General features: G+C 45.4%; 1 protein-coding gene across 3 annotated transcripts in view; it reads right to left on the bottom strand.

Moving 5' to 3' along the window:
- Positions 1–233: 233 nt before the first annotated feature.
- The window catches only part of LPO (lactoperoxidase), a 30,393-nt gene continuing 6,077 nt past the window's right edge, over positions 234–24,549 (bottom strand). For 2 of the 3 annotated variants that reach the window (XM_025362199.1, XM_025362200.1), the window contains 10 exons: positions 21,111–21,271; positions 19,561–19,678; positions 19,042–19,171; positions 18,127–18,333; positions 16,246–16,570; positions 13,798–13,958; positions 3,801–4,053; positions 2,439–2,612; positions 1,159–1,396; positions 234–959 (listed from right to left, as the gene is read on the bottom strand). In XM_025362199.1, coding sequence (XP_025217984.1) covers positions 752–959; positions 1,159–1,396; positions 2,439–2,612; positions 3,801–4,053; positions 13,798–13,958; positions 16,246–16,570; positions 18,127–18,333; positions 19,042–19,171; positions 19,561–19,678; positions 21,111–21,271 — 1,975 coding nt within the window. In that variant the 3' untranslated portion in view covers positions 234–751. The remainder of the gene's footprint in view (positions 960–1,158; positions 1,397–2,438; positions 2,613–3,800; positions 4,054–13,797; positions 13,959–16,245; positions 16,571–18,126; positions 18,334–19,041; positions 19,172–19,560; positions 19,679–21,110; positions 21,272–24,549) is intronic. The other variant, XM_025362201.1, reaches the window with a different exon arrangement.

The following is a 24,549-nucleotide window of genomic DNA, read 5'->3' on the forward strand; positions in this document are numbered from 1 at the left end:
ATTAGCTTTAGCTGTGGGGGACCCAGGCTTGGTTTTCCTTCCTGTTTTATCCCTTGGCACCGCCACCTACCATCCCCCCCACGCCCTCTCTCTTGCTACTCCACAGCCAGTGCTTCTTTTCCCCAGGAGCCCCCTGCCCCTCCCCTTTCTTTAAGAGCTCTTAGAAATCCCACCAAACCATCCCCTCTCACCCCAAGACCCATGCACGCACCATCTCAGTGGTAAGACGTGTATGGCCTATAAACATCTAGTTACTTATTTGGCAGTGATTCCAAAGTCCACTTTGCATCTTTAGTCAGTCATCAGATGTTTTTGAGCACTTCTAATGTGCTGTGCACCGTGCTAGGTGCCACGGGGAACCCTCGGAGGCAGGCTGACGTCCTGGACTAGGGAGCTTACAATCTAGGTGAGAGGACAGGAGGAAAGATAAAGGTCAAGGGCCAAGACTTGTGGAGGGAAGAGGACAGGTAACATCCAGCAAGCTGGAGCAGAAGCGCACCTCAGAGGGGCTAAGTCTTGACAGAAAGGAGAAGCCACAGGAACCGAGTGTAAGAGCTGGGAGGGCTGAGGCAGCCACCCTGGGGTCTGAGCAAGCTGTTCACCCGGGGGTGTAGAGAAGCCCAGCTGCAAAGAAGGGCTGGGACTTGGGTGTGGAGCTCTAAGGGACCAGGTCATTGAACTTGCTTGAAATGGCCGTGTGGACCACAGGAAACTTTCCTGTGCAGCGCAGGCGGTATTGGAGCCCAGGCCCCTAATTCTTCACTGAGGCCCAGGGTGACAGGTCCAGCTTGTCGATGGCTGAGCAATCCACGAAGTCATAGGGGTAGCTGTTGGCCCGGAATGGGTCCCGTGGGACCTTGGTGATGCGGGTGTTGTCACAGACAAGGCGTGAGAAGGACATTTTCCGTAAAGAGTCCTTCTGCTCCTTTGTGAAGACCCCAGGGTTTTCCCACCAGAACCTGCAGAGATAGAAGTAGAGTCACTCCACAGTCTGGCCGCTGGCCCCTCCCCGCCCTGTCACAGGGGAAGGAAAGGGTCACAGGAACCATGAAAAGCCCTACTCACGCTGAGATCTGGAATCAGTGCTCATGCAGAACGTTGGGACAACCCTCTTGGAGAAGGGCCTGCCCTTCCCTCCCTGGCTGAGGACGCACTTGCCTGTCTCCATCGCGGATCTGCTGGAACTGCTTGCCCAAGAGGCAGGCCAGGAGAGGCCCCACCCGACCCCTTTCCATCAGCGGCTCAGCAATGGCCCCTATCCAGATGTCGATGTTGTCAGGGGTCCCGTAGAGACCCAGTAACTTCTTGGCCAGCATCTTGTTCTTCAGCACTGTGTTCAACTCCTCTAATGTCTGCGGCTGTGAGAGGTCGCAGAAGGCTCTCCAGGAATTGTACCCTAGGTTGGAGAGGCTGAGGCTGTCTCATCCCAGGGACTTCCTGTTCACAGCCCCCTTTGGAGCCATGTCCACTCCAGCTCTATCAGCCCTGGAAAGTCTGGTCTTATAGCCTTTGGGATGGGGAAGGAGGCAATCCATTGTTTTTTATTTGCACTTCAATCTTGAAGGGGCTAGTTGGTTAAGTCCTATGTAACCACTAAGTAATCGTGAAACCTATGTGGTACTTACTATGAGTCCAGGCACCATTCTAAGCACTGTGCAAATATGTAACTGAAGAACAGAAATGTTAACTAATTTGCCCAAAGTCCTGTAACTAGTAAATGACATAGGTGGGATTTGAACTCAGGCAGTCTGGTTCTTAATTAAATTGCCTTTCATGGGGACAAAAGAAAGGTCCAATAGTCACTGGTTTCTCTCTACTGTTTTCTTAATGTTTTCAGGGCTTTTAAACTGTTTTTAAAGTTAGTTGGTGATCTCTTTTTCATTTAAGGAATGCCAAGATAGTACCAGATATATCCTCTTTTCTCTGCATTAGGGGAAATGGAAGATTCTGCTTCATAGAGAAACAAAGTGGGTTTTAGAAATGGCCTGGGGCTGGACATGGTGGCTTGCACCTGTAATTTCAGTGCTTTGGGAGTCCAAGGTGGGAGATTGTTTGAGGCCAGGAGTTCGAGACCAGCCTGGGCAAAATAGCAAGACTATGTCTATATTAAAAAAAAAAAAAAAAAAAAAGCTGGGCATGTGGCACACCTGTAGTCCCACCTACTTGGTAGTCTTAAGCAGGAGGATTACTTGAAGCTAGGAGTTTGAGGCTACTGTGAGCTATGATCGCACCACTGTACTCTAGCCTGGGCAACAGAGCAAGACCCTGTCTAAAAACAACAACAACAACAAAAAAAACCAAACAAAAAAACTGGTCTGACTTTTGTTTCAGAATTGATCTGATGATCAGATCCTCAGGGTTATAGAAGAGAGTCTCCAAGAGCCCTAGGAAGTTAGCTAAAATTTCCCCGGCGCAGGCCAGACTTCAGACCCACTCACCAGGTTGCCCATGGTCCCGGCAACGCTGTGTGTTGATGGCAGCCAGGTCAAAGCCATGGATCCTGTGAGTTGGCTGGAAAAGCTTGTTGCGCAGCTCTCCAGTCATCATTTTATTCTGTTTCATCAGCTTGGATTTCTTGGCCAGCAGGCCCCGCACCAGAGGATCAATTCCACCTGTCAAGGGAGACCCAGAAGCCATGCTTAGGATGGGGGTAGGGTGGGAACATCATCCATGGCTTGCCTGTGCCTCCACCAGACATTTTCTCTTGGTTGAATGCGGGTCAGCTGGACATCCCAGGCTGGAAGGAGGGAGAGAAGAGCACAGTGCAGCCTGAAGGGTATGCTCAGGGAGATAGGGGCATCCAGATTTTCTACTCTGGGGGTGGGCAGAAAGGGGCATTCATGGGATGATGGCATGACTATAAACATTGAGATATTTTTTGGCCATGCATGGTGGCTCATGCCTGCAATCCCAACACTTTGGGAGGCCAAGGTGGGAAGATTGCTTGAGCCCAGGAGTTTGGGATCAGCCTGGACAACATGGCAAAACCCTGTCTCTAAAAAGAAGGCAAAAAAATTGGCCGGGTATGAGGGTGTGTGACCTGTAGTCCCAGCTACAAGGGAGGCTGAGGGAGGAGGATCACGTGAGCCCAGGAGTTCAAGGCTGCAGTGAGCCGAGATTGTGCCATTGCACTCCAGCCTGGATGACAGAATGAGACCCTGTCTCAAAAAAAAAAAAAAAAAAAAAAAAAAAGATATTTTTAAAGCTCTAGTTCATGGAGTCAGCTTTTTCTTCCATATGTTCTGCTGAGGAACATTGCATAATGGGAAAAGGCTGCATAAATCTCAAGGAAATGGCCTTGACTTGTTAGGCTTTAAGTAAAGTTAATTTCAACACAACATAGCCTAGGGATAAAGGAAAGTTGGGTCCAACCTCTGGCACCTCTATGAAGTAAAAAACTCTAGAGGAGATAAAAGAGCAATGTATTTACCAAATCCATGAACTCTTTCTGTAGGAGTCAGAGAAGCCTATGGCAGGGGAAGGAAGTAGGGAAATCCCAGTCACCTTGGAAGCCAAGAGGAAAGAAAGAATAACTAATACTTATTGATCACCTCCTGTGTGTCAGGAACCATTGTAGGGTGCTCCACATGTATATCTCATTTAATGTTTTGGATAGCCTCGTGAGATGGGTGCTATTATTGTCCCCATTTTATAAATGAGGAAACTGAGGCTCAGTGAGGTGAATTCACTCGCCCAAGGTCATGTAAAAGTGCTTGGAATCTGACTTCCAAGAGAAGTTTCCCTACAATAAACTGCATAGTGGGAGACCAAGGTGACAGCACTTCCCTGAAAGGGCATACCATCTTTGACCATCCTCCAAGTGTTGAAGAAGAGGGTGTGGAGGGGGAGTTCTGGTTCTGGCCCCCATGGCTGATAATTCTCATCCAGGCGGAACACAGAAGAGGGGACCTCCAAGTGGCCAAAGCGGAAGGCGAAGGTGAAGACATTGGAAATTCTGGGATCCACAGATTCATTGTAGCCTTGATATGGGGGTATCCACTTCTGCATGTGGTCACCTAGCAAAATGGGTAGGTAGTCCCTAAAGGTGATAATCTGGAGGGAGAATAAAATCAAGAGGAAAGGGTGTAAGAAGGCTGAAACCTCTGCAGAGGGAGGCTGTGAAAGAGCTGCAGCCAAGAGTGATGAGCTGTTGAAAATCAAGGATGGCAAATGGATAGCATATGTGCCCAGTTCCCATTCCTATGACCATAGTAGACATTGCTAATCAATCATGACATTTTTTCTGTTGATCTCTTACGATTTGTCTCAACATAGGCTCTACTAATCAGTCATTCAAATTTGGCATATGAAACGTACTCTCTTTGTCATCTTTGCGCTAAGTTTATGACCTTGATGCTAAAGTGACAGTCTTTGTGTGTCACTTTAATGTAACAATGTCAGGGCAAAAGGAATGATAAACCACAGGAATGATTCAGGGGCAACTGAGGAAAGTTCATCCAGTCTCCAATTCTGAAAGAAATACAGCAGAATGGAAAGACTGGTTTCTGGTTTTCTTTTACATAAAAACACAATGAACTAACACAAACAAAAAATCTTCAGAAAAGAAAAATGCCTCCACATAACCTAATAATTATATTAATTTTTATTCTTGTAGTCTTTGCCTATATGTTACTCACTTTTACATAGTTACAATCCTACAGAATGCATACCTGTGCCTTCTGCTTTTTCACTTCACGTTTTCCACATTTCTGTCTAGCTTTCACAGTGAAGCCCTGTGTCTCTTTGCTCTTAACCCAGTGCCATAAGGAGCTCAGGTGCAGTGGTTCCTGTTCCCCTAGAAGGTTGCTCAGCAACAGCAGACAGTCAGGGAAGTACTTTCCTGCCTTGCAGACAGCACCAGCAGGGATTGAGTGGGAAGCCCCCAAACACCAAAAGAGTGAAGTAGACCAGAATAGCATTGCAAGGCTCAGGAAACTAAGGTTTGGTGGACCTAAAGCCCACAAAAGCAGTCCAGAACCTACATGCTAAATCTAAACAGGGTAACTATGTGCTAAAATAGAAGTGCTTTTTTTTTTTTTTTTTTTTTTTTTGACAGGGTCTCACTTTGTCACCCAGGCTGGAATGCAGTGGTGCCATCTCAGCTTACTGTAGCCTTGACCTCCCAGGTTTAAGTGATCTTGCCTCAGCACCCCCAACTAGCTGAGACCACAGCTGCATGCCACTAAGCCCTGCTAATTTTTGTATTTTTAGTAGAGACGGGATTTCACCATGTTAGCCAAGCTGGTCTTGAACTCCCGACCTCAGGTGATCCACCCGCCTGGGCCTCCCAAAGTGCTGGAATGACAGGTGTGAGCCACTGTGCCTGGCCTAAAATAGAAAATTTAAATAGGATCAAGGGTCTCCTAATATAGTAACCAAAATATCTAAGATACAAATGAAAATCACCCATAATACCAAGAACCAGAAATGCCACGTTTTGAGTAAAAAGGACAATCAACTGATGCCAAGGCTGACATGAATCACATGCTATAATTATCTAATAAAAAATTTAAAGGCAGCCATTATAAAAATGCTTCAATAATCAATTACAGATTCTCCTGAAACAAATACAATATCACAGCAAAGAAATAGAAATTATAAAAAAGAAACAAATCAAAATTACAGAACTGAAAATACACTAACTGAAATTTTTAAAAAGCTTGAATAGACTCAGTAACAGAGTGGGAATGACAGAGGATAGAATTGGAGACAGATCAACAGAATTTACTCAATCTGAACAACAGAAAGAAAATAGACTTTAAAAATTGCTCAAACAAACCAGAGCCTCCGGGTTCTGTGAGACTGTAACAAAAGATCTGGCAATGGAGTCAATGGAGTCTCAGAAATAGAGGAGAAAGGGGGTGAAACTGAAAAAGCATTTGAATAAATAATGCCTGAAAATTTCTCAAAATTGGTGAGAGGCACACATTTACAGATTCAAGAAGATGAATGAATCCCAAACAAGATAAACATAGTGAAATTCACTCCAAGGCATATAATTAAATTTCTGAAAACTAAACATAAAGTATTAAAATAGTCAAAGAGAAATGACACAGTACCTATAAAGAAACACCAATTCAAATAATGGTAAACGGCTGGGCACAGTGGCTTACACCTGCAATCCCAGCACTTTGGAAGGCTGAGTTGGGTGGATCACCTGAGGTCAGGAGTTTGAGACCAGCCTTGCCAACATGGCAAAATCCTGTCTCTACTAAAAATACAAAAAGAATTATCCAGGTGTGGTGGTGCGCATCTGTAATCCCAGCTACGCGGGAGGCTGAGGCAAGAGAATCGCTTGAGCCCAGGAGGCGGAGGTTGCAGTGAGCTGAGATGTCACCACTGCACTCCAGCCTGGGTGACAGAGCGAGACTCCGTCTCAAAGAAACAAAAACAAAACAAAACAAAACAAGTTTTGTGAAGCTCTCATCTGAAACCATGGAAGCCAGAGGAAGTGATGCCACATTTTTCATGTGCTGAAAGACAAAAACTGTCAACCCTGGATCCAATAGCTGGTGAAATGATTCTTCAGGAATAAAGAGGAAATAAAGACGTTCTCACACAAAGGAAGACTCAGAGAATTTGCTGCACACAGACCTATCCTTAAACAATGGTTAAAGAAAACTCTCTAAACACAAAGAATGGTAACAGAAGAAGGACAGGACCCTCAGAAAGGAAAGAAGAACAACGTAATGGGTAAAAATAGAAGTAAACATAAATTCTTTTCCACCTCATGATTTTTTTTCATTATATTTTATGGTTGACGCACCATCTGATGTGGTATAAAATGTACGTAGAAGAAATGCTTCAGACAATTATATTTCAAAAGTGGGGAAGGTGAAGGGACCAAATGGAAGTAAGTTTTCTACATGTCACTTGAAATGATAAGGCACTGACACCAATAGGTTGATACGTCGTAAATCCATATCTCTATCTCTATCTTTATTTCTATATCTGTCTACGTATCTATCCTGCGAACAACCACTAAGAAAATTATACAAAGCAATATGTGATCAACTGGACCTTTAAAAAATGTTCAATTAACCCACAGGAAGGCAAGAAAAGCAATATTAGAGGAACAAGAAACAGAAGGAACAAACAGAAAACAAATAACAAAATGAGAGATATGGGAAATTTAATACCTAACATGTTAATAATTACTTTAAAGATAATTTAAAAGTAATGATTACTAAAGGTCAGAGATTGGCAGAGTATATTTCTTTTCCTTTATTTTAAGTGATCCAACCATATGCTGTCTAAAAGAAACTCACTTCAAACATAATGACATAGGTAGGTTGAAATTGACGGAATAAGAAAGATCATGGAGACATCAATTTTTAAAAGCAGGGGTGACTATATTAATATCAGATAAAATTGACTTCAGAGGACAAAAGTGGAAATTACATAATGAGAAAAGGATCTATCCATCAAGAAGATGAAGCAATCCTAAATGATACGGATCAAACAACAGAGCTTTAAAGCTTTAAAATACATGAAGCAAAACCTGACAGGACTGGAAGAAGAACTAGGCAAATTCTCATTTATAGCGAGGAATTTCAACACCTGACTCTTAGTAAATGGGAGAATTACTAGACAGAAAATTAGCTGGAGTACAGAACTGAATAGCACCATCAACCAACAGATCCAATTGACATTTACAGAATATTGCATTCAACAACAGCAAGATACACATTATTTTTAAGAACTCATAGAATAGTGAACAAGATAGTCCACAGCAGGGTCTTATAAAATAAATCTTAACAAATTTAAAATAATTGAAATCATACAGAGTATAGTTTCTGATCATGATGGAATCAAACTAGAAATCAATAACAGGAAGGCAACAGGAAAATCTACAAACACTTGGAAATTAAATAACACACTTCTAAATTATACATAGGTTAAAGATGAAGTCTGAAAGGAAATTTAAAAAATACATACGAATGAAAATGAAAACACAATATATCAAAATTTGTGGGAGGCAGTCAATTCAGTGCTAAGAGGGAACGTTATAGCACTAAATACATTAGAAAATAGAAAAGATTGCAAATCAGTCATCTAAACTTTTACTTCAAGAAACTCAAAAAAGAAGAGCAAAATAAATCCAAAGCAAGCAGAATAGTCTAAAGGATAAAAATCATACAATCCTATCAATTGATGCAGAAAAACCATTTGATAAAGTTCAACATCTATTCATGATAAAAACTCTCAGTACACTAGGAATGGAGCAGAACTTCCTCAATCTCATAAAGGGCAACTACAAAACATTTATAACTAATATTATACTTAATGGTGAAAGATTGAATACTTTCTCGATTGGGAAGACAAGGATGCCTGCTTTCTTACTATGTGCATTTAATATATTATTGGAAGTTTGAGCCACTAGGAAGTTCTAGGAATTGACACATAATAAGGCAAGAAAAAGGAAGAAAAATCATATAGATTAGAAAATAAGAAATACAACTGTCTTCATTGGCATATTACATGATTACCTGTGTAGAAAATGCAAGCAATCTCTAGCAGAATGCCTAGAACTAATTGAGTTTAGCAAGGTCACAGGATACAAAATCAACACATAAAAAAAAATTATATTTTCATACACTGATAAAATAAGTAGAAACTGCAATAAAGCTGTAATACCATTTATAATTCCTCCAAAGAAAATGAAATACTGGACCGGGTGCGGTGGCTCACGCCTGTAATCCCAGCACTTGGGGAGGCTGAGGTGGGCGGATCATGAGGTCGAGATTGAGACCATCCTGGCCTCAGAGATGGTGAAACCCCATCTCTACTAAAAATACAGAAATTAGCTGGGCTTGGTGACAGGCGCCTGTAATCCCAGCTACTCAGGAGACTGAAGCAGGAGAATCACTTGATCCTGGGAGGTTGTAGTGAGCCGAGATCGCGTCACTGCACTCCAGCCTGGTGACAGAGCGAGATTCCGTCTCAAAACAAAACAAAACGAAAATGAAATGCTGAGGTATAAATCTAACAAAACATGTACAGAATCTGTGTGATAAAACTACAAAATATTGATTAAAGAAATAAAAAAATCTAAAGATTGGGGAGACATACTGAGTTTATGGATTGGAAAACTCAACATTGTAAAGATGTCAACTCTCCCTAAATTTATATATAGTTTTAATGCAATTCCTATCAAAATTTCAGTAAGGTTTTTTGGTAGACATACACAAACTTACTTAATAATATGTATGGAAAGGGAAAGATCCTAGAATATCCAAAACAACTTTGAAAAAGAAGAATAAAGTGTTTTAAGGCTTACTGTATAGCTACAGTAATTGAGCACTGTGGTATTGGAAGAGGAACAGACATACGTGCAAACCAGTGGAAGAGAATAGACAACCCAGAAATAGATCCATGTAAATATGCCCAAATAATTTTTGCCAAAGAAACAAAAGCAATTCAATGGAGAAACAATATCCTTTCAATAAGTGGTGCTGGAGCAATCTGACATCCATAGGCCAGAAAAAATAAAAAAAGCATCTTGACCTAAACCTCACACTTTATGCAAAAAATTTACCCAAAATGGATCATAGACTTAAATGTAAAACATAAAACTATAAAACTTCTAGAAGGAAAAAGCAGGAGAAAGTCTTTGGGACCTAGGACTAGGAGAAAAGTCCTGAGACTTGACACCACATGCACAATCCAGGAAAGGAAAATTTGGTTAAAAGGACTTCATTAAAATTAAAAGGTTTTGCTCTACAAAAGTCCTTCTTAAGAGGATGAAACAAAAAGCCCACCAAATTATAGACTGGGAGAAAATCTCTGCAAATCACATATCTGACAAAGGACTTGTGTCTAGAATACATAAAGAACTCTCAAAACTCAACATTACAATTCAAATAGTCCAATTTGAAAATAGCCAAAATATATGAACAAGCATTTTATTGAAGAGGATACAGAAGTGGCAAATGAGCACAGGAAAAGATGTTCAACATTACTAGCCATTAGAGAAATGCGAATTAAAACAATGAGCTATTACTACACACCTATCAGAAAGGATAAAACAAAAAATGGTGATGACACCACCAGGATGCTAAGAAATTGGATCATGCATACATTGCTGATAGGAATGTAAAATGGTACAGCCACTCTAAAAAATGGTTTGGCAGTTCCTTTTAAAATTAAAAGTAGAAGACTCAGAGTAGCCAAAGCTATGCTAAGCAAAAAGAACAAAACTGGAGGAATCACATTACCTGACTTCAAGTTATACTACAGAGCTATAGTAACCAAAACAGCATGGTACTGGCATAGAAACAGACACAGAGACCAATGTAACAGAATAGAGAACCCAGAAACAAATCCACACACCTATGGTGAACTCACTTTCAACAAAGATGCCAAGAACATATACTGGGGAAAAGACAGCCTTTTCAATAAATGGTCCTGGGAAAACTGGATATTCACATGTGGGAGAATAAAACTAGATCCCTATCTTTTACCCATATATAAAAATCAAATCAAAATGGATTAAAGACAAATCTAAGACCTCAAACTGTGAAACTACTACAAGAAAACATTGGGGAAAGTCTCTAGGACATTGGTCTAGGCAAAAATTTCTTGAGCACTATTCCACAAGCATAGGCCACCAAAGCAAAAATGGACAAATGGGATCACACCAAGTTAAAAAGCTGCTGCACAACAAAGGATACAATCAACAAAGTGAAGAGACAACCCACGGAATGGGAGAAAATACTGATATTTGCAAACTACCCTTCTGACAAGGGATTAATAACCAGAATATATAAGAAGCTCAAACAACTCTATAGGAAAAAAAATCTAATAATCCAATCAAAAGATAGGCAAAAGATTTGAATAGACATTTCTCAAAAGAAGACATACAAATGGCAAACAGGCATATGAAAAGGTGCTCAACATCACTGATCATCAGAGAAATGCAAATCAAAACTACAATGAGATATTATGTCACCCCAGTTAAAATAACTTATATAAAGAAGACAGGCAATAACAAATGCTGGCAAGAATGTGGAGAACAGGGAATCCTTGTACACTGTTGGCAGGAATGTAAATTAGTACAACCACTATGGAGAACAGTTTGGAGATTCCTCAGAAAACTAAAAATTGAGCTGCCATATGATCCAGCAATCTCACTACTGGGTGTATACCCAAAAGAAATAAAATCAGCATATCAAAGCGATATCCGCACTCTTATGTTTGTTACAGCACTATTTACAATAGCTAAGATTTGAAAGCAACTCATGTCCATCAACAGATGAATGGATAAAGAAAATATGATACATATACACAATAGTGTACTATTCAGCCATAAAAAAGAATGAAATCTAGTCAATTGCAACAACATGGATGGAAGTGGAAATCATTATGTTACGTGAAATATGCCAGGCACAGAAAGACAAATATGGCATGTTCTTACTTATTTGTGGGATTTAAATATCAAAACAATTAAACTCATGGACATAGAAAGTAGAAAGATGGTTACCAGAGGCCGGCAAGGGTAGTGAGGGGCTGTGGGGGGCGGAGGTGGAGATGATTAGTGGGTACTAAAAAATAGAATGATGGCTGGGCGCTGTGGCTCATGCCTGTAATCCCAGCACTTTGGGAGGCCGAGGTGGGTGGATCACTTGAGGTCAGGAGTTCGAGACCAGCCTGGCCAACATGGAGAAACCCCATCTCTACTGAAAATACAAAAATCAGCAGGACTTTGTGGCAATCGCCTGTAACCCCAGCTACTCAGGAGGCTAAGGAAGCCTGGGCGACAGAGCAAGACTGTCTCAAAAAAAAAAAAAAATAAATTAAAAATAAATAAATAAATAAATAAAAGAGTAAGACCTACTAGTTGATAGCACAACAGTGTGACTATAGTTAAGAATAACTTAATTGTACATTTTAAAATAAGAGTGTAACTGGATTGTTTGCAACTCAATGTATAAATGCCTGGAAGGATGGATAACTCTTTTTTTTTTTTGGAAATGGAGTCTCACTCTGTTGCCCAGGCTGGAGTGCAGTGGTGCGATCCTGGCTCACTGCAACCTCCACCTCCTGGGTTCAAGCGATTCTTCTGCCTCAGCTTCCTGAGTAGCTGGGACTACAGTCACGTGCCACCACACCCAGCTAATTTTTGTATTTTAGTAGAGATGAGGTTTCACCATGTTGGCCAGGATGGTCTCGATCTCTTGACCTCATGATCTGCCCACCTCGGCCTCCCAAAGTGCTGGGATTACAGGCATGAGCCACCGCACCCGGCGGGATACCCAATTCTTCATGAAGTGCTTATTTCACATTGTATGCCCTTATCAAACCATCCAATGTACCCCATACATATAGACGCTTACTATGTACCCACAAAATTAAAAACATTAAAAAATGTTTTAAAAACCCTAAAAATGGACTTAGCATGTGACCTAACAATTGCACTCTTAGGCATGTATTTCAAAGAAATAAACATTTATTTTCATGTAGAAACTTATGTTTGAATGTTTATAGTAGCTTTATTCATAACAATCTCAAACTGGAAACTATCCAAATGCCCTTCAAAAGTTGAACGGTTAAACAAACTGTAGTTCATTCATACCATGGAATACTACTCAGCAACAAAAAGGAATGAACTACTGATATACACAACAGCATGGATGAACCTCAAAGATACTATGCTTAATGAAAAAAGCCCATCTCAGATGGACACATGTCACATAATTCCATATATACAACATCTGTGAAATAACATAATTATAGAGATGAAGAACAGATCAGTGGTTGCCAGGGGTTACGGATATAGGGGTGAGGGTGGAGGTGGCTATGAAGAGATAGCATGAGGGAGTTTTGGGGGGACAGTACAGTTAAGAGTCTTTATTGTGGTGGTTACTTGAAGCTACATATGTGATAAAACTGCATAGAGCTGTGCAGACACACACACACAGAGATGATTACATTTATAACTGGTGAGATCTGAGTAAGCTCTATGGTTTATATGAATGTTAACTTCCTGGTTTTGCCACTGTATCTTGGTTATGTAAGACATTAGCACTGGAGGAGACCGGGTGAGGGGTGCATGGGACCTCCTTGTACATTTTTTTAAGATTCCTGTATAACTCTTAGAATCTAATAATCTGCAGGGAGGGAGGCCCAAAAGCCCTGCCACTGGGGCCCACCTGGCTCCCACTCCTGGCTCTGCCCTCTGCTCGCTGCTGCGCCTCCAGCTACCTTTTCTCTTCCCAAACCTCTGTTTCCCCCGGCCTCTCTGCTGCTTCTCTCCTATTGTCTCATCCTTTGAAACCCCCCTCCTATTGCAATATATTAGAATCTATAATTATTTCAAAATAAAATGTTTAAAAAATATATGCATGGTTAATATCAACACATCAACTTTGTCTCTTCTAGTTAGTTGATCAGCCAATCAACAATATCTGTTGAGTATGCCCATGAGACAGGCTTAGATGTAGACAATTAAAAAGGAAGACAATCAAATCAAAATAACCCAAATCACTGCGGTGTAGCAGTCCCGGGAGTGAAGGCGCCTACAGTCCAGTGATGGCACCGGGCAGGCACACTGAAGGGACCAACGCACAAGTGACTTTCCAACACTCCCAATCCAGAGATTCATTTTGAGACAGAGAAGCTGAAGAAATGAAAGGAGGGGGATTTCAAAGGACGAGACAACAGGAGAGAAACAGCAGAGAGGCCGGGGAAACGGTGTGGGAACAGAAGAGGGAGCCGGAGGCGCAGCAGTGAGCAGAGGGCAGAGTCAGGAGTGGGAGCCAGGTGGGTCCGGATGACAGTGCTCCTGGGCCTCCCTACCTGCACGAAGGCTCCCAGGATTTTCCGGGCTTCCTGGTAGAGCTTCTCTCCATCCCACTGAGGGTTGAGTCTCTTTAGTTCTCTGGCCAGCCGGTTATGCTCGCGGAGAAAGAGGGTGTGGGACGTGGCCAGCAGAATATGCTCTGAAGCTCGAGAATCTCCTGAAAGCCCAGAAGACAGGAAGGTAGATTCTCCCTAACAGCCCCAGGACCCAGTAACCTGCACAAAGAAATGATGGTGCCCCACAGGAGCCCCCCATCAACAAGCTCTCCTTCCTGTCAGGTGGAGAGGGATGGGGAGGGGGTGCTGAATCATAGGTTTGACTCTCAGTTCTATATACACACTTTTTAGCTGTGTGACCTTGGACAAGTTACTTAACACTTCTGAGCCTCAGTCTTCTTACCTATGAACATGAGAATAAAGCCTATCACAGGACTGTGACAAAGGCTAGTGGTGACACACTACACAGTAACATTTTGCTAATTATAACCCAATCGCCTTCTAGGAAGGGGGGCTTCGAGTGAATGAGGAGCTTTTTACTTCACAGAGCAACTTTGAAGGTTTTAGGAATGCAGGTTTGAGGTGAGGAGCGTGGGTAGGGCTGAGTTCCTCTGGGTAATAAAGGGAGAATAATCTGGAGATGGGGGTCTATAGTGGGAGGGAGAGAGGAGTAAGGATGGAGGAGCAGTTAAATGGCCAAAGACCAGGTGTCTCATAAGGGAATAAGGAGCTTCTCCCTGTGCCCTCTAATCTTTAGGGGAGTCTATCTATTATCTATCTATCTATCTATCTATCTATCTATCTATCTATCTATCTATCATTATCTATCTATCTATCTATCTATCTATCTATCTATCTATCTATCTATCTAGACAGTCTTGCTCTGTTGTCCAGGCTGGAGTGCAATGGCATCATCTTGGCTAACTGCAGCCTCAACCTCCTGGGCTCAAGTGATCCTCCTGCTTCAGCCTCCAGAATAGCTGGGACTACAGGCACGTGCCACGATGTGTTGCTAGTTTTTAAATTTATTGTAGAGACAGGGGTCTTGCCATATTGCCCAGGCTGGTCTTGAACTTACAGTCTCAAGGAATCCTCCCACCTAAGCCTCCCAAAGTGTTGGGATTACAGGCGTGAGCCACTGCACCAGGCCAGGAAAGTCTATTTAAAATTACAAATTCTTGGTGTGAATGCATATTTTTATGAAGAACAAAAAAGAACTCAGTTTTGTGTCTGGATTGATGTGGGGTATATGTGAACGCAAAATCCAAAACATCTATAAAGGTATCTTGGCCTATGAGCTGGCCTTCTGCAATGTCAGGGTGGCCAGGGGGTTTGTCCTAAGAGAGAGGATGTTTGAGGGTGAGATGGCCCCTAGAAGCCGGAAACAGAGAGGACCAGGAGGGCACCTGGAATGAACAGAATTGGCAGGGCTTTGGTCGTGCACAGGCTGTAAGAGTGGGGGTTTTGTGCCCAGGTTATAAAAAGCTTTAAAAATATACATTCCTCTTCATCTAGAACTTCCTCTTCTGGGAAATTATCTTAATAAATGTATCAAAAATGAGAACAAAGATTTATCAGTGAAGATATTCCTTACCTAAACAACAGCAACAAAACACAGAAAAACTGGAAATAACCCCCCAGTAGGGTTGAGAAAATGAATGATGGTAATATGTGTCATGCAATGCTAGGCAGCCATTAAAAATCATGTCATAGAAGAACAGTTAATGGCATGAAGTAGATTAAGTGAAGACCTCAGGTTTTGGAGCATTATTTATAGTAGGACCCGATTATGTAAAACAACGTAGAACTGTATCTGTGATAGGAAAAACACTGGAAAATAAGCATTAAAATGTTAATGATGATTATTGGTGGGTAGTGGGATTGTGTAAATTTTTTTGTTTTCTTTTTTTTTTTTTTTTTTTTTTTGAGACGGAGTCTCGCTCTGTCGCCCAGGCTGGAGTGCAGTGGGGCGATCTCGGTTCACTGCAAGCTCCGCCTCCTGGGCTCAAGTGATTCTTCTACCTCAGCCTTCCAAGTAGCTGGGACTACAGCGCCCGCCACCACGCTCGGCTAATTTTTTGTATTTTTAGAAGAGACGGGGTTTCACCATGTTAACCAGCATGGTCTCGATCTCCTGACCTCATGATCTGCCCACCTCGGCCTCCCAAAGTGCTGGAATTACAGGCGTGAGCCACCAGGCCTGGTACTTTCTATTTATTTTCTTTGTTACTTTTCTGGACTTCCTGATGTTGTTTTACAGTGAATACATGTTCTTGAATTCTTTATTCATCTGGGCCTTTCTGCTAGTCCTGGACCAGGACCTGGCTAGGGACAGCGATGACTCAGTGTGCATTTTTCCAGAAAGATGACAAGAAGGGGGCAGTGGTAAAGCTTCCCTGGATAATCCCCTTGTCCTTGGGCCCTTCTGTTCCCAGGCTAGAGACTCACCTGCCAGGAAGCAGGGCACACGGGCTGTGGTGTTGATGAACTCACAGGGGCTTGGCTTCTTGCTGTCATAGGGCAGGTAGGGTAGCCCATGGTCTGAGACCTCCTGGTTGACAGCCATGAGGCCCAGGGGGCTGCTGAGGTTGCGGAGGCGGCTGGCCAGGCTTGGCTCGGAGCTGTACACAAAGCTGGCATCCAGGAAGGAAGTCAGAGCATTGATCTGCTCTCGGGCCAGGGACTTGTAGGGTGGAGTGGGGCAGACAAATCCAGCTCGGAAGAAAGGCATGCATTTCCCTTGAGTCCTCGCCTTGGGGTCATTGGGTGGGAACTGCAGAGAGATTGGGCAGAAGTGACTGGGCAGGGGTGGAACAGCTGGGCCCTGGCAACCTCTCCCCAGGGCAAGTCTGGATGCAAAGATGCTGATGGTGCCTTCCTGGGACCCTGGTACCGGACACTGACCCCAGACACTTCTTGCTGACATTACACACCCTGGGCTCATAATATCCTGAAGTTCATTACATCCTGTTGTGTGAAAGAGCTGAGGGTAATCATTCAGTCCTCACAGTGAGGACTCCAAATTTTTGGTGAGGAGGGAGTCCTGAGCTACCTGGACAGGAAAGCAGGACATGAGGTGGGAACAGATTTGTTAATAATTACTACTAACAACAGCTGCCATGTATTTATTTTGGGCTTACTGTGTGCCAGAAATTATGCATACTTTAACTCACCTCAGTCCTCGAAAAAACCCTGTAAGGTGGACAATTCAGTTCCATTTTATAGATGAGAAAACTGGGGCTCAGAAAAGTTAAGTAAGTTACCTAAGAACTTACACACTGGAAGGGAAAGATGTAGGATTCAGATCATTGGCTTCATTCCACAGTTTATGCTCTTTATACCACAGCACATAGCCTCGATTTATTCTGTGAGTGAATAAATGACTCTCCAACTGTAACACCCACGAATAATAGGAAAAGATGCATTGCTGCAAGCTCCTCTCCCTTCCAGATGGAAATTCCTACAAATCCCTGCTGCTCACTCGGATTCATCCAGGTTTCAGGTCCTTCTGCGTGGAGTTGAAATCATCCTCTACAATGATGTACGGCAGCATAAACTTTAACATGCATAAAATGAATCTCTGGGGATCTTGGTAAAAATGTAGAATCTATTTCCTAACATCTTGGGTGAGACTTGAGATTTTGCATCTCTTTTTTTTTTTCTTTTTCTTTTTTCTTTTTTGATATGGAGTCTCTCTCTGTCATGCAGGCTGGAGTGCAGTGGCGGGATCTCGGCTCACTGCAACCTCTGCCTCCCAGTTTCAAGCAGTTCTCCTGCCTCAACCTCATGAGTAGCTGGGATTACAGGCATGTACCACCACGCCAGGCTAATTTTTGTATTTTTAGTAGAGACGGGGTTTCACCATGTTGGCCAGGCTGTCTCAAACTCTTGACCTCAGGTGATCTGTCCACCTCAGCCTCCCAAAGTGCTGGGATTACGGGCGTGGGCCACCTCTCCCAACTGAGATTTTACATTTCTGATAAGCTCCCAGGTGTTACCAATGCTGCTAGGTCGGGGATGTAAACAACCTTCGCCAGTGTTCCCATTCTGCTATCAGTAGTTTACTTGTCCAATTCCCACGCTGGCCTTTTGTTCTTGAGAGCCGGAGCAGTGTCCTGTTCCCTTTGGAATCCTCAGCATTCAGTGTATTGCCTGGTATGGGGTGGTCAATGTCTGTTTACTGAATAAATGAATGAGTGAGGCATGGAAAACTACCAAATCAGTATCCATGATCTATCCAGAGATCCTAGCTGATGAGCTGGGAATGTCTGCTACATCAGGGTGGGCAAGGGGCTAGCTAGTCAGAGATGCCCAGCTGCAGGGCCTTACCATGATGGGGAAGCAGTTGTCTCCCTGGATACAGTACTCATCACACTGGGCTTTGGAGTACTCACTACTCCCCAGCTCGGTGTCAGGGGCAAAATCCAGGTCGTGATCTACAATCTGACCCCACTGCATGAAGAACAGGGACCTGTTTTGGTCCAGAACACCCTCCTCATTCAGATAGCCAACAATCTTGTTAGATACCTCCCGGGCCTACAGATGGAGACAGAAGGGGAGGGCAGATTAGAGGAAAAAGTGCTTTGAGGATTCAGATGCAACTACACCTCATTAACTACCTACCATGTTACAAGTACACTTAATCCCTACAAGGAGTTTGTGAGGTGAGTAGCATTAGCCTCTTCTGTAGAGGGGGAGATTGAATCCTGGACAGGTAAAGTCAGTTCTCCAAGGTCCTGCTGCTACAAACGGACAGGGATGGGATTGAACCCAGATCCGTATGACTTGATGACTTGCCAGGCCAGTGCCCTTTCCACTAAGAGAGGGAAAACAAAGACAGGCTGCCTCTGAAATACGAGCTACGGAGGTGCCGGGTGTCCGGGAATAGAGAGGGGCTCTGGGTAGGGGCTGCCAGCTCCCATAAGGCCAACAAATAGGACCTCCAGGCAAACAACAGCTGATGCACTCCAGGAGCGAGGGTTGGGGTAAGCGCGAGCGGGATGGGGCAGGGAGGCCATCTGCCCGGGAGACCCCAGGGTATCTGGCCTGCGGCGACCGGGACGTGACCACCACGTGGCTGAGCTCCGGGCTCCGAGCTCTGCTGCCCTCTAGCGGCAGATGGGGGTCTGTGCAGATCTCCATCGCGCACCCCTGCTGCCCGCACCGATTTCTCCTCCTCCTTTCCCTGCGAGCATCCCGTTCCCTCTGACTCCCATCCTTCACCCTCGCCCGGCCTGCCCTCACCAGCGGGAGAGGGAAGCCGTTGCGCGTCTTCCCCGGCGTCCAGCCGAAGGGCAGGGAGAGCCCGTCCTCGTACTCCGCGGGCAGCCAGCGCGCCAGAGCCCTGTTGGCGGCGCCCAGCGCAGGCTTCCTCCTGAAACCAGCACAATCCTCGCTGAGCTTCTGCAGGCCGGCTCCGGGGCTTCAAAGCCCAGGACCTCATGGGGGGAAGGAGCCTCTGCTCGAGCCGGAGGGGACGCAGAGAAGGGAGCCTCTCAAATGTGCGGTCTCTGAACTGCGCCCACCCCCTGAAGGCGCGGGGCTCCCCCCGCCCCCGGGAAAGGTGCCGCTTCCAGAGACACACAGTGGGCTAGCGGGAGAAGGCTGGAGATGCTCGATCTTGAGAAGGTGGGGAAGGTGGGAACGCCAGCCCAGGTGGGGAAGGCAGTGGCAGATCTGCCTGGAGTGCCCAAGGAGCAAAAGTCTTGGAGGGGCGGGGCGGGGTGGCTGGAACGGTCGGTCCCCACCCCCAAGCCCTGCCACCTGTTGTTGCAGTCTCCGGTAATGGTGCGGTAAGGGCTGCACGGGTCGCATCTCACCACGGGAGCAGGAGCACCACAGCCCACCTCCAGAGACAGCGAAGTCAAGTCCAGGCTGGGGTCTGAAACAGAAGGGACTCCAAAGGGACTGAGTTCTTTTTCCATTCACAGGCACCCGTGGGAGGCAGAAAATGGAGACCAGAGGTGAACCTGCATGTTTTGGAATGCATTCCATTGTAAGTAAGCGTTTCTCAAGTGGTTTCTCAATTAATCTGACAGCACATTAAGGTAATAAATTTTATTCCCATTTTACAGGGAAGAAAATGAGACTACAGTGTTCAAGAGACTTGCCCAAGGCCACACAGAGTAACTGGTAATGTTCCCAGAATTGCTAGTAATTCCTTATATACCAGGTCCAGATTCATTTGAATTGACAGATCTTTCTTTTAGAATGGAAATACCCCTGGGAGGTTAAGCATATGTTAGCATGAGTTAGTGTGATAAGACCACTTTCTTCTAAAGCTTCATTTACATCTAGAGTACCAAGCAAGCAGGGACATAGCGAGGACAGATGTTGGGAAGGGATAGGTAATTTTTCAGTGAGGGGCAGGGGTTGTGGGAGGAGTGACAGAGTAGAGGGGCTTTAGGCATCAGAGGGTTCAGTGGGGGCACAGAGTGGAGAGAGAGGCCCACTTCTGAACACATACCCTCATGTGCATACCTCATCCACCCTGGCGTCTGCAAGAACAGGGAGGTGAGGGAATCTGGCTCATGGGGGCTTCTTTGGGGGCCATCTCTGAAAGGTGGCAGGATTTCAACTCTCAGAACCTTTTGGATTTCAGAGGTCAAAGTGCTTCCTACTTCTTACCCTGTCCCAGTTTCCTTTTTTTGGAGCTTTGGAATTTGCCCAACTCCTAGGCTAGCTTTCCCCCCTCACTTGATGTTTTCCCAGGGAGAACCTGCAGCCTCTTCCTCATGTCAGGACCAAACCCCTTCCTCATGACCCTCTGTGGGCTGTGGCATTTGGTTGGGGGTGAGAATGGAGGGGATGGAGGAGGCCATGACCAAGCCATCAGTTAAGTTCATTTACTAATAGCTCCATCTTACCCAGAACAAGATGGAAATCTTAGCTCCTGTGACATTATCCCAGTAAATTCCCCTGACACAAGTGGCTTAAATATCCTTTCTACTAGAGGAAGTGGTGACACTGTGGTTTAGGACAAGGAACCCATGTTTATTGACTTTAGCACTTCCTTTGGGCAGAGGCCTTACAGATAGTGTTATACAAACAGCACCAATGTCCCCTCACTTGGAGTTGGCAATGTGAGCTTGCTAGGTCTCAGTTCCTTCCTCTGCAAAAAGAGCATTGCCCTGGCTGTCCTCTAAGCCCCTCCTTGCTCTGCCAGTCTCGTCTACTGGTCTAAGAAGGTAGAGACGGGAGTGTTTCTCTGAGTAGATAGTTCTCAACAGGAAGTGCAGCTTTGGGTGGCCTCTGCTCTCTCCTGTGGGGAGATGACCCCTTCCTGCCACAGAGGGCTGGTGAGTTTTCTGTACCTGTGACATTGGTCAAGGACGCCTTCTGCCCCAGTCTCTTTAAAGACTCCTCCCACACCTGTCCGTTGCGGATGGCTGTACGCGTCCGGCCTTTGGCGTGCTTGAGGTATTCTGAGAGCTGTCGGCTGGTAGGAGTCTCAGAGCTCATGGCGGTCTTCAGCCTACAGTAGAGGGAGATGGGGATCATGGCCTGGACCCTGTAGGAAGGGGGCTGGGGGCCGCTGGAGGGGTGGGAGGGGATGTGTGTACAACATGGCCTCATAACCCAGGCTGCTGCACTGTCCAATACAGTAGCCACTAACCACATGTGGCTATTTAAATTGAAACTTATTAAAATGAAAATTAAAAATTCAGTTCCTCAGCAGCACTAGACACACCTCAAGTGCTCAATAGCCAGGTGTGGTTAGTGATGACTCTTTTGGACAGTACAGATAGAGGACATTTCATCATCTTAGAAAGTTATCTTGGACCCTGCTAGCCTAAAGTGGGCTTAGAGCTGGACGGACACAGGGGTGGATCTGGGTTCCACCAGGATTGGTTTAATTATATGACCTCTGAGTGACTTCCCCTCATTTATGAACTGGGAATCACAGTTTTCTCCCATCAGAGACTTATGTATGGACTTTGGGATAGACTGACTGGGATTGGCTCCTGACTGCCACTTTCCAGTTGTGTGCCTTTGAGGCAAATTACTTACGCTCTTTGTACTCAGTTTCCTTATTGGTATAATGAAAATAATGATAGTAACCTTAGGTTGAACCATGCTGTTTCATCATTTTTGACCTTGAAAATAGCTGTTTTCTACAGTTCGATTCAGTACTTCCTAGGATTTTGGGGAGGAATGAATGTAGAGCCCCCAGAGCTGTATCTGCACAGAGCACACACTCACATGTGCGAGCATCACTGTTACCATCAGCCGGGTCCCACAGGGGCTCCTGCAAGGTATTAGAGTCCCTGCCTCACACCATGAACAAAGGCAGGCAGGCCGCTGGGCCCCCGTGGGCTTAGTCTGTAAGATCCCATCCAAGGTTCCAGATGTTCCTTCCTTTCCCGCCCCGCCCCGGGCTCTGCATGCTTCCCCTGCCTGGACACAGATTCACCAGGGACTCACCTCCTGCTCTGCCCTGGGGTTGGGCTCTGTTGGGGGCAGGCAGGTCTTGGAAGGACCTCTTTGCCATCTCCACAGTCTCTACCCCAGTCCTAGCCGTCATCCTCTCCTATCTAGATAGCTCTTACTTCCACTCTTGTCCTCTTCCCATTCGTTCTCCACAGGGCTGCTGGAGTGATGTTTTTAGCATAAAAATCAGACTGTGTCACTGCTGATTCAAGTGTTCTAATGGCTTACCCTGGGACAACACACATCTGCTCTCACCTTATGCGTGATCTTCCTTGCCTCCTGCTTGCACTGGCCTTCCTTTTCCTGAGCACCCCACGGGCTTTCCTGCCTCAGACCCTATGCTGTTGCAGTGCCTGGAATGCCACCCCCATGCCCTCTGCCTGGGTGGCTCCTTACCATTCTCCAACAGGCTTCCCTGATCCCTGTGCCTAGAGTGGCATCCCTTGCCCTGTTTATTTCCTTCATTTTCCTTATAAATTGTAAGTCACTGCACTGTGTGTGTACTTGGGTAACAGAATGTTTAAATGTGACTCGTTCTGTCTCTGTGAGGCCCCTGAGTCCAAGGACTAACAAGCGGGGAAGGGCTCCTCCACATTTCAAAGCAGAGCACTGGTTTGCCTGTGCAGGACTTGCAAAGGAGGTGTATGAACTCCGGTTTTGTGGCTTTTATGCTGTCCCCCATCATGCGGCTATAAAGGGAATGAATTTGAGGAGGGAGAGAGAATTTTCCTTTGGAGACATTTGCAGAAATACTGGTCACTTCCCTCCCACCACCATGAGGCTCCTCCTTTGCCAGTTTAATTCTAGAGAGAAAGGTCTTAGGAGGAGGGCTTGACTGTGTGTCCTGGAGTACTGGCTGGGGTTTGACACCTGCCTGAAGAGCAGTGTCCTGACAGCACAGAGAGAGGGGCAGGGCAGCCCCATGCAGAATCCGGAATCTGCATGGCCCCAACAGCAGGGCGAAGCTGCTAGTATTCTGGAGGCTGCTTAAAAGGGACCTGCCCCAAGACAGGGTGGGGAGGGGTAAAGGAGTGGGCCCAGTTCTCCCAGGCAGAGAGGGTTAGAGCTGGGAGTCACTGGCCAGAGAATTTTCCAGATCACAGAGTTGGCAGCAGAATCTCTCTCTGAAACCAGGAAAGTACCCAAGGGGAGACAGAGAGAGAGCTTCCGGCCCCTTGAGGACTGAGCTGTTCAGGGGATGTAGACTCACCACCCCTTTTTCCTCCCTCCCTCAGCTTAACCAAGGAGCAGAAACCCAGGCTGGGAAGGAGGAGCCCCAGAAAGAGGGAGAAGGAGACTGCACTCTTTTCTCCCGCCAGAGGCCTCAAGCAGTTCTGAGCTGAAGGAAGAGAACAGGTCTGGGCTTTATCTTCTTATGCTGACATTTTAATTCCTGAGATAATCCTGGTCTGGGGACTAGAAGCCAGAGCATGTTTTATCATCTAAGTCACCAAAAAAGTTATCTGAAGGCTTGAGAGTTCATTCAAGGGCCAAGGAGGAGTGAGTGGTGGCCCAGGTCCAGTGCAAAGGGACAGCGAGAGGAAATAATAAGGTTACTTTTTTTTTCTCAATGTCTGCCTTTTCCCTGGAGTGTGCGTTTCCTGAGGGAAGGCGCCCACGTTGCCCCTGCACAGGATTGGAGGGTGGTTGACTCTATGGGTGCTCTGTGGGCCCTGGGCTCTTCCCCTTGCTGCCACGGGTGCATCTGCTGCAAGCTCACTCCAGTAACCTTGTTGGGCGCCTGCTTCTGAGCCACTGGAGTGGCCTGGTTGGGGGTGCCAGGGAATTCCACAGGTGTGCCGCAACACCTCTCAGCCACCTGCAAGCCTGCAGCCATGTCTGACTGACGTGGGCAGATGAGGGCTCTGCTCCCTTGCTCCAAGATGGGACAGGCTCTGAGGAGCAACTTCTGCTCCAGGTTTCCCTGTAGGGTCAGGCTGAGGCTAGACCTGAAGTCACTTTATTTGTCCAACCTCCCCCTTTGCTTCTCCTGCTTCTTCACCCCGTCACAGCTTCCCTGTGAGCACTTGTGTAATATGTCACCTGCATCTGAATGCAGGGCTCGGATTTGGCTTCTGGTGGACCTGGCTTCAATTAGTCAATATCAGTTGGATGAATGAAGAACTTTTACTGAGAGGCTTTCTGGGACTCTGGAATGCATGACCCAAGGAAACATTGGGCCACGTGGAAGAAAGTCCTTCTAGGCCAGGTGCGGTGATTCACGCCTGTAATGCCAGCACTTTGGGAAGTCGAGGCGGGCGGATCATGAGGTCAGGAGATCGAGACCATCTTGGCTAACACAGTGAAACCCCATCTCTACTA

Source organism: Theropithecus gelada, chromosome 16 (assembly GCF_003255815.1).
Source record: "Theropithecus gelada isolate Dixy chromosome 16, Tgel_1.0, whole genome shotgun sequence".
Classification (NCBI taxonomy): Eukaryota; Metazoa; Chordata; class Mammalia; order Primates; family Cercopithecidae; genus Theropithecus; species Theropithecus gelada.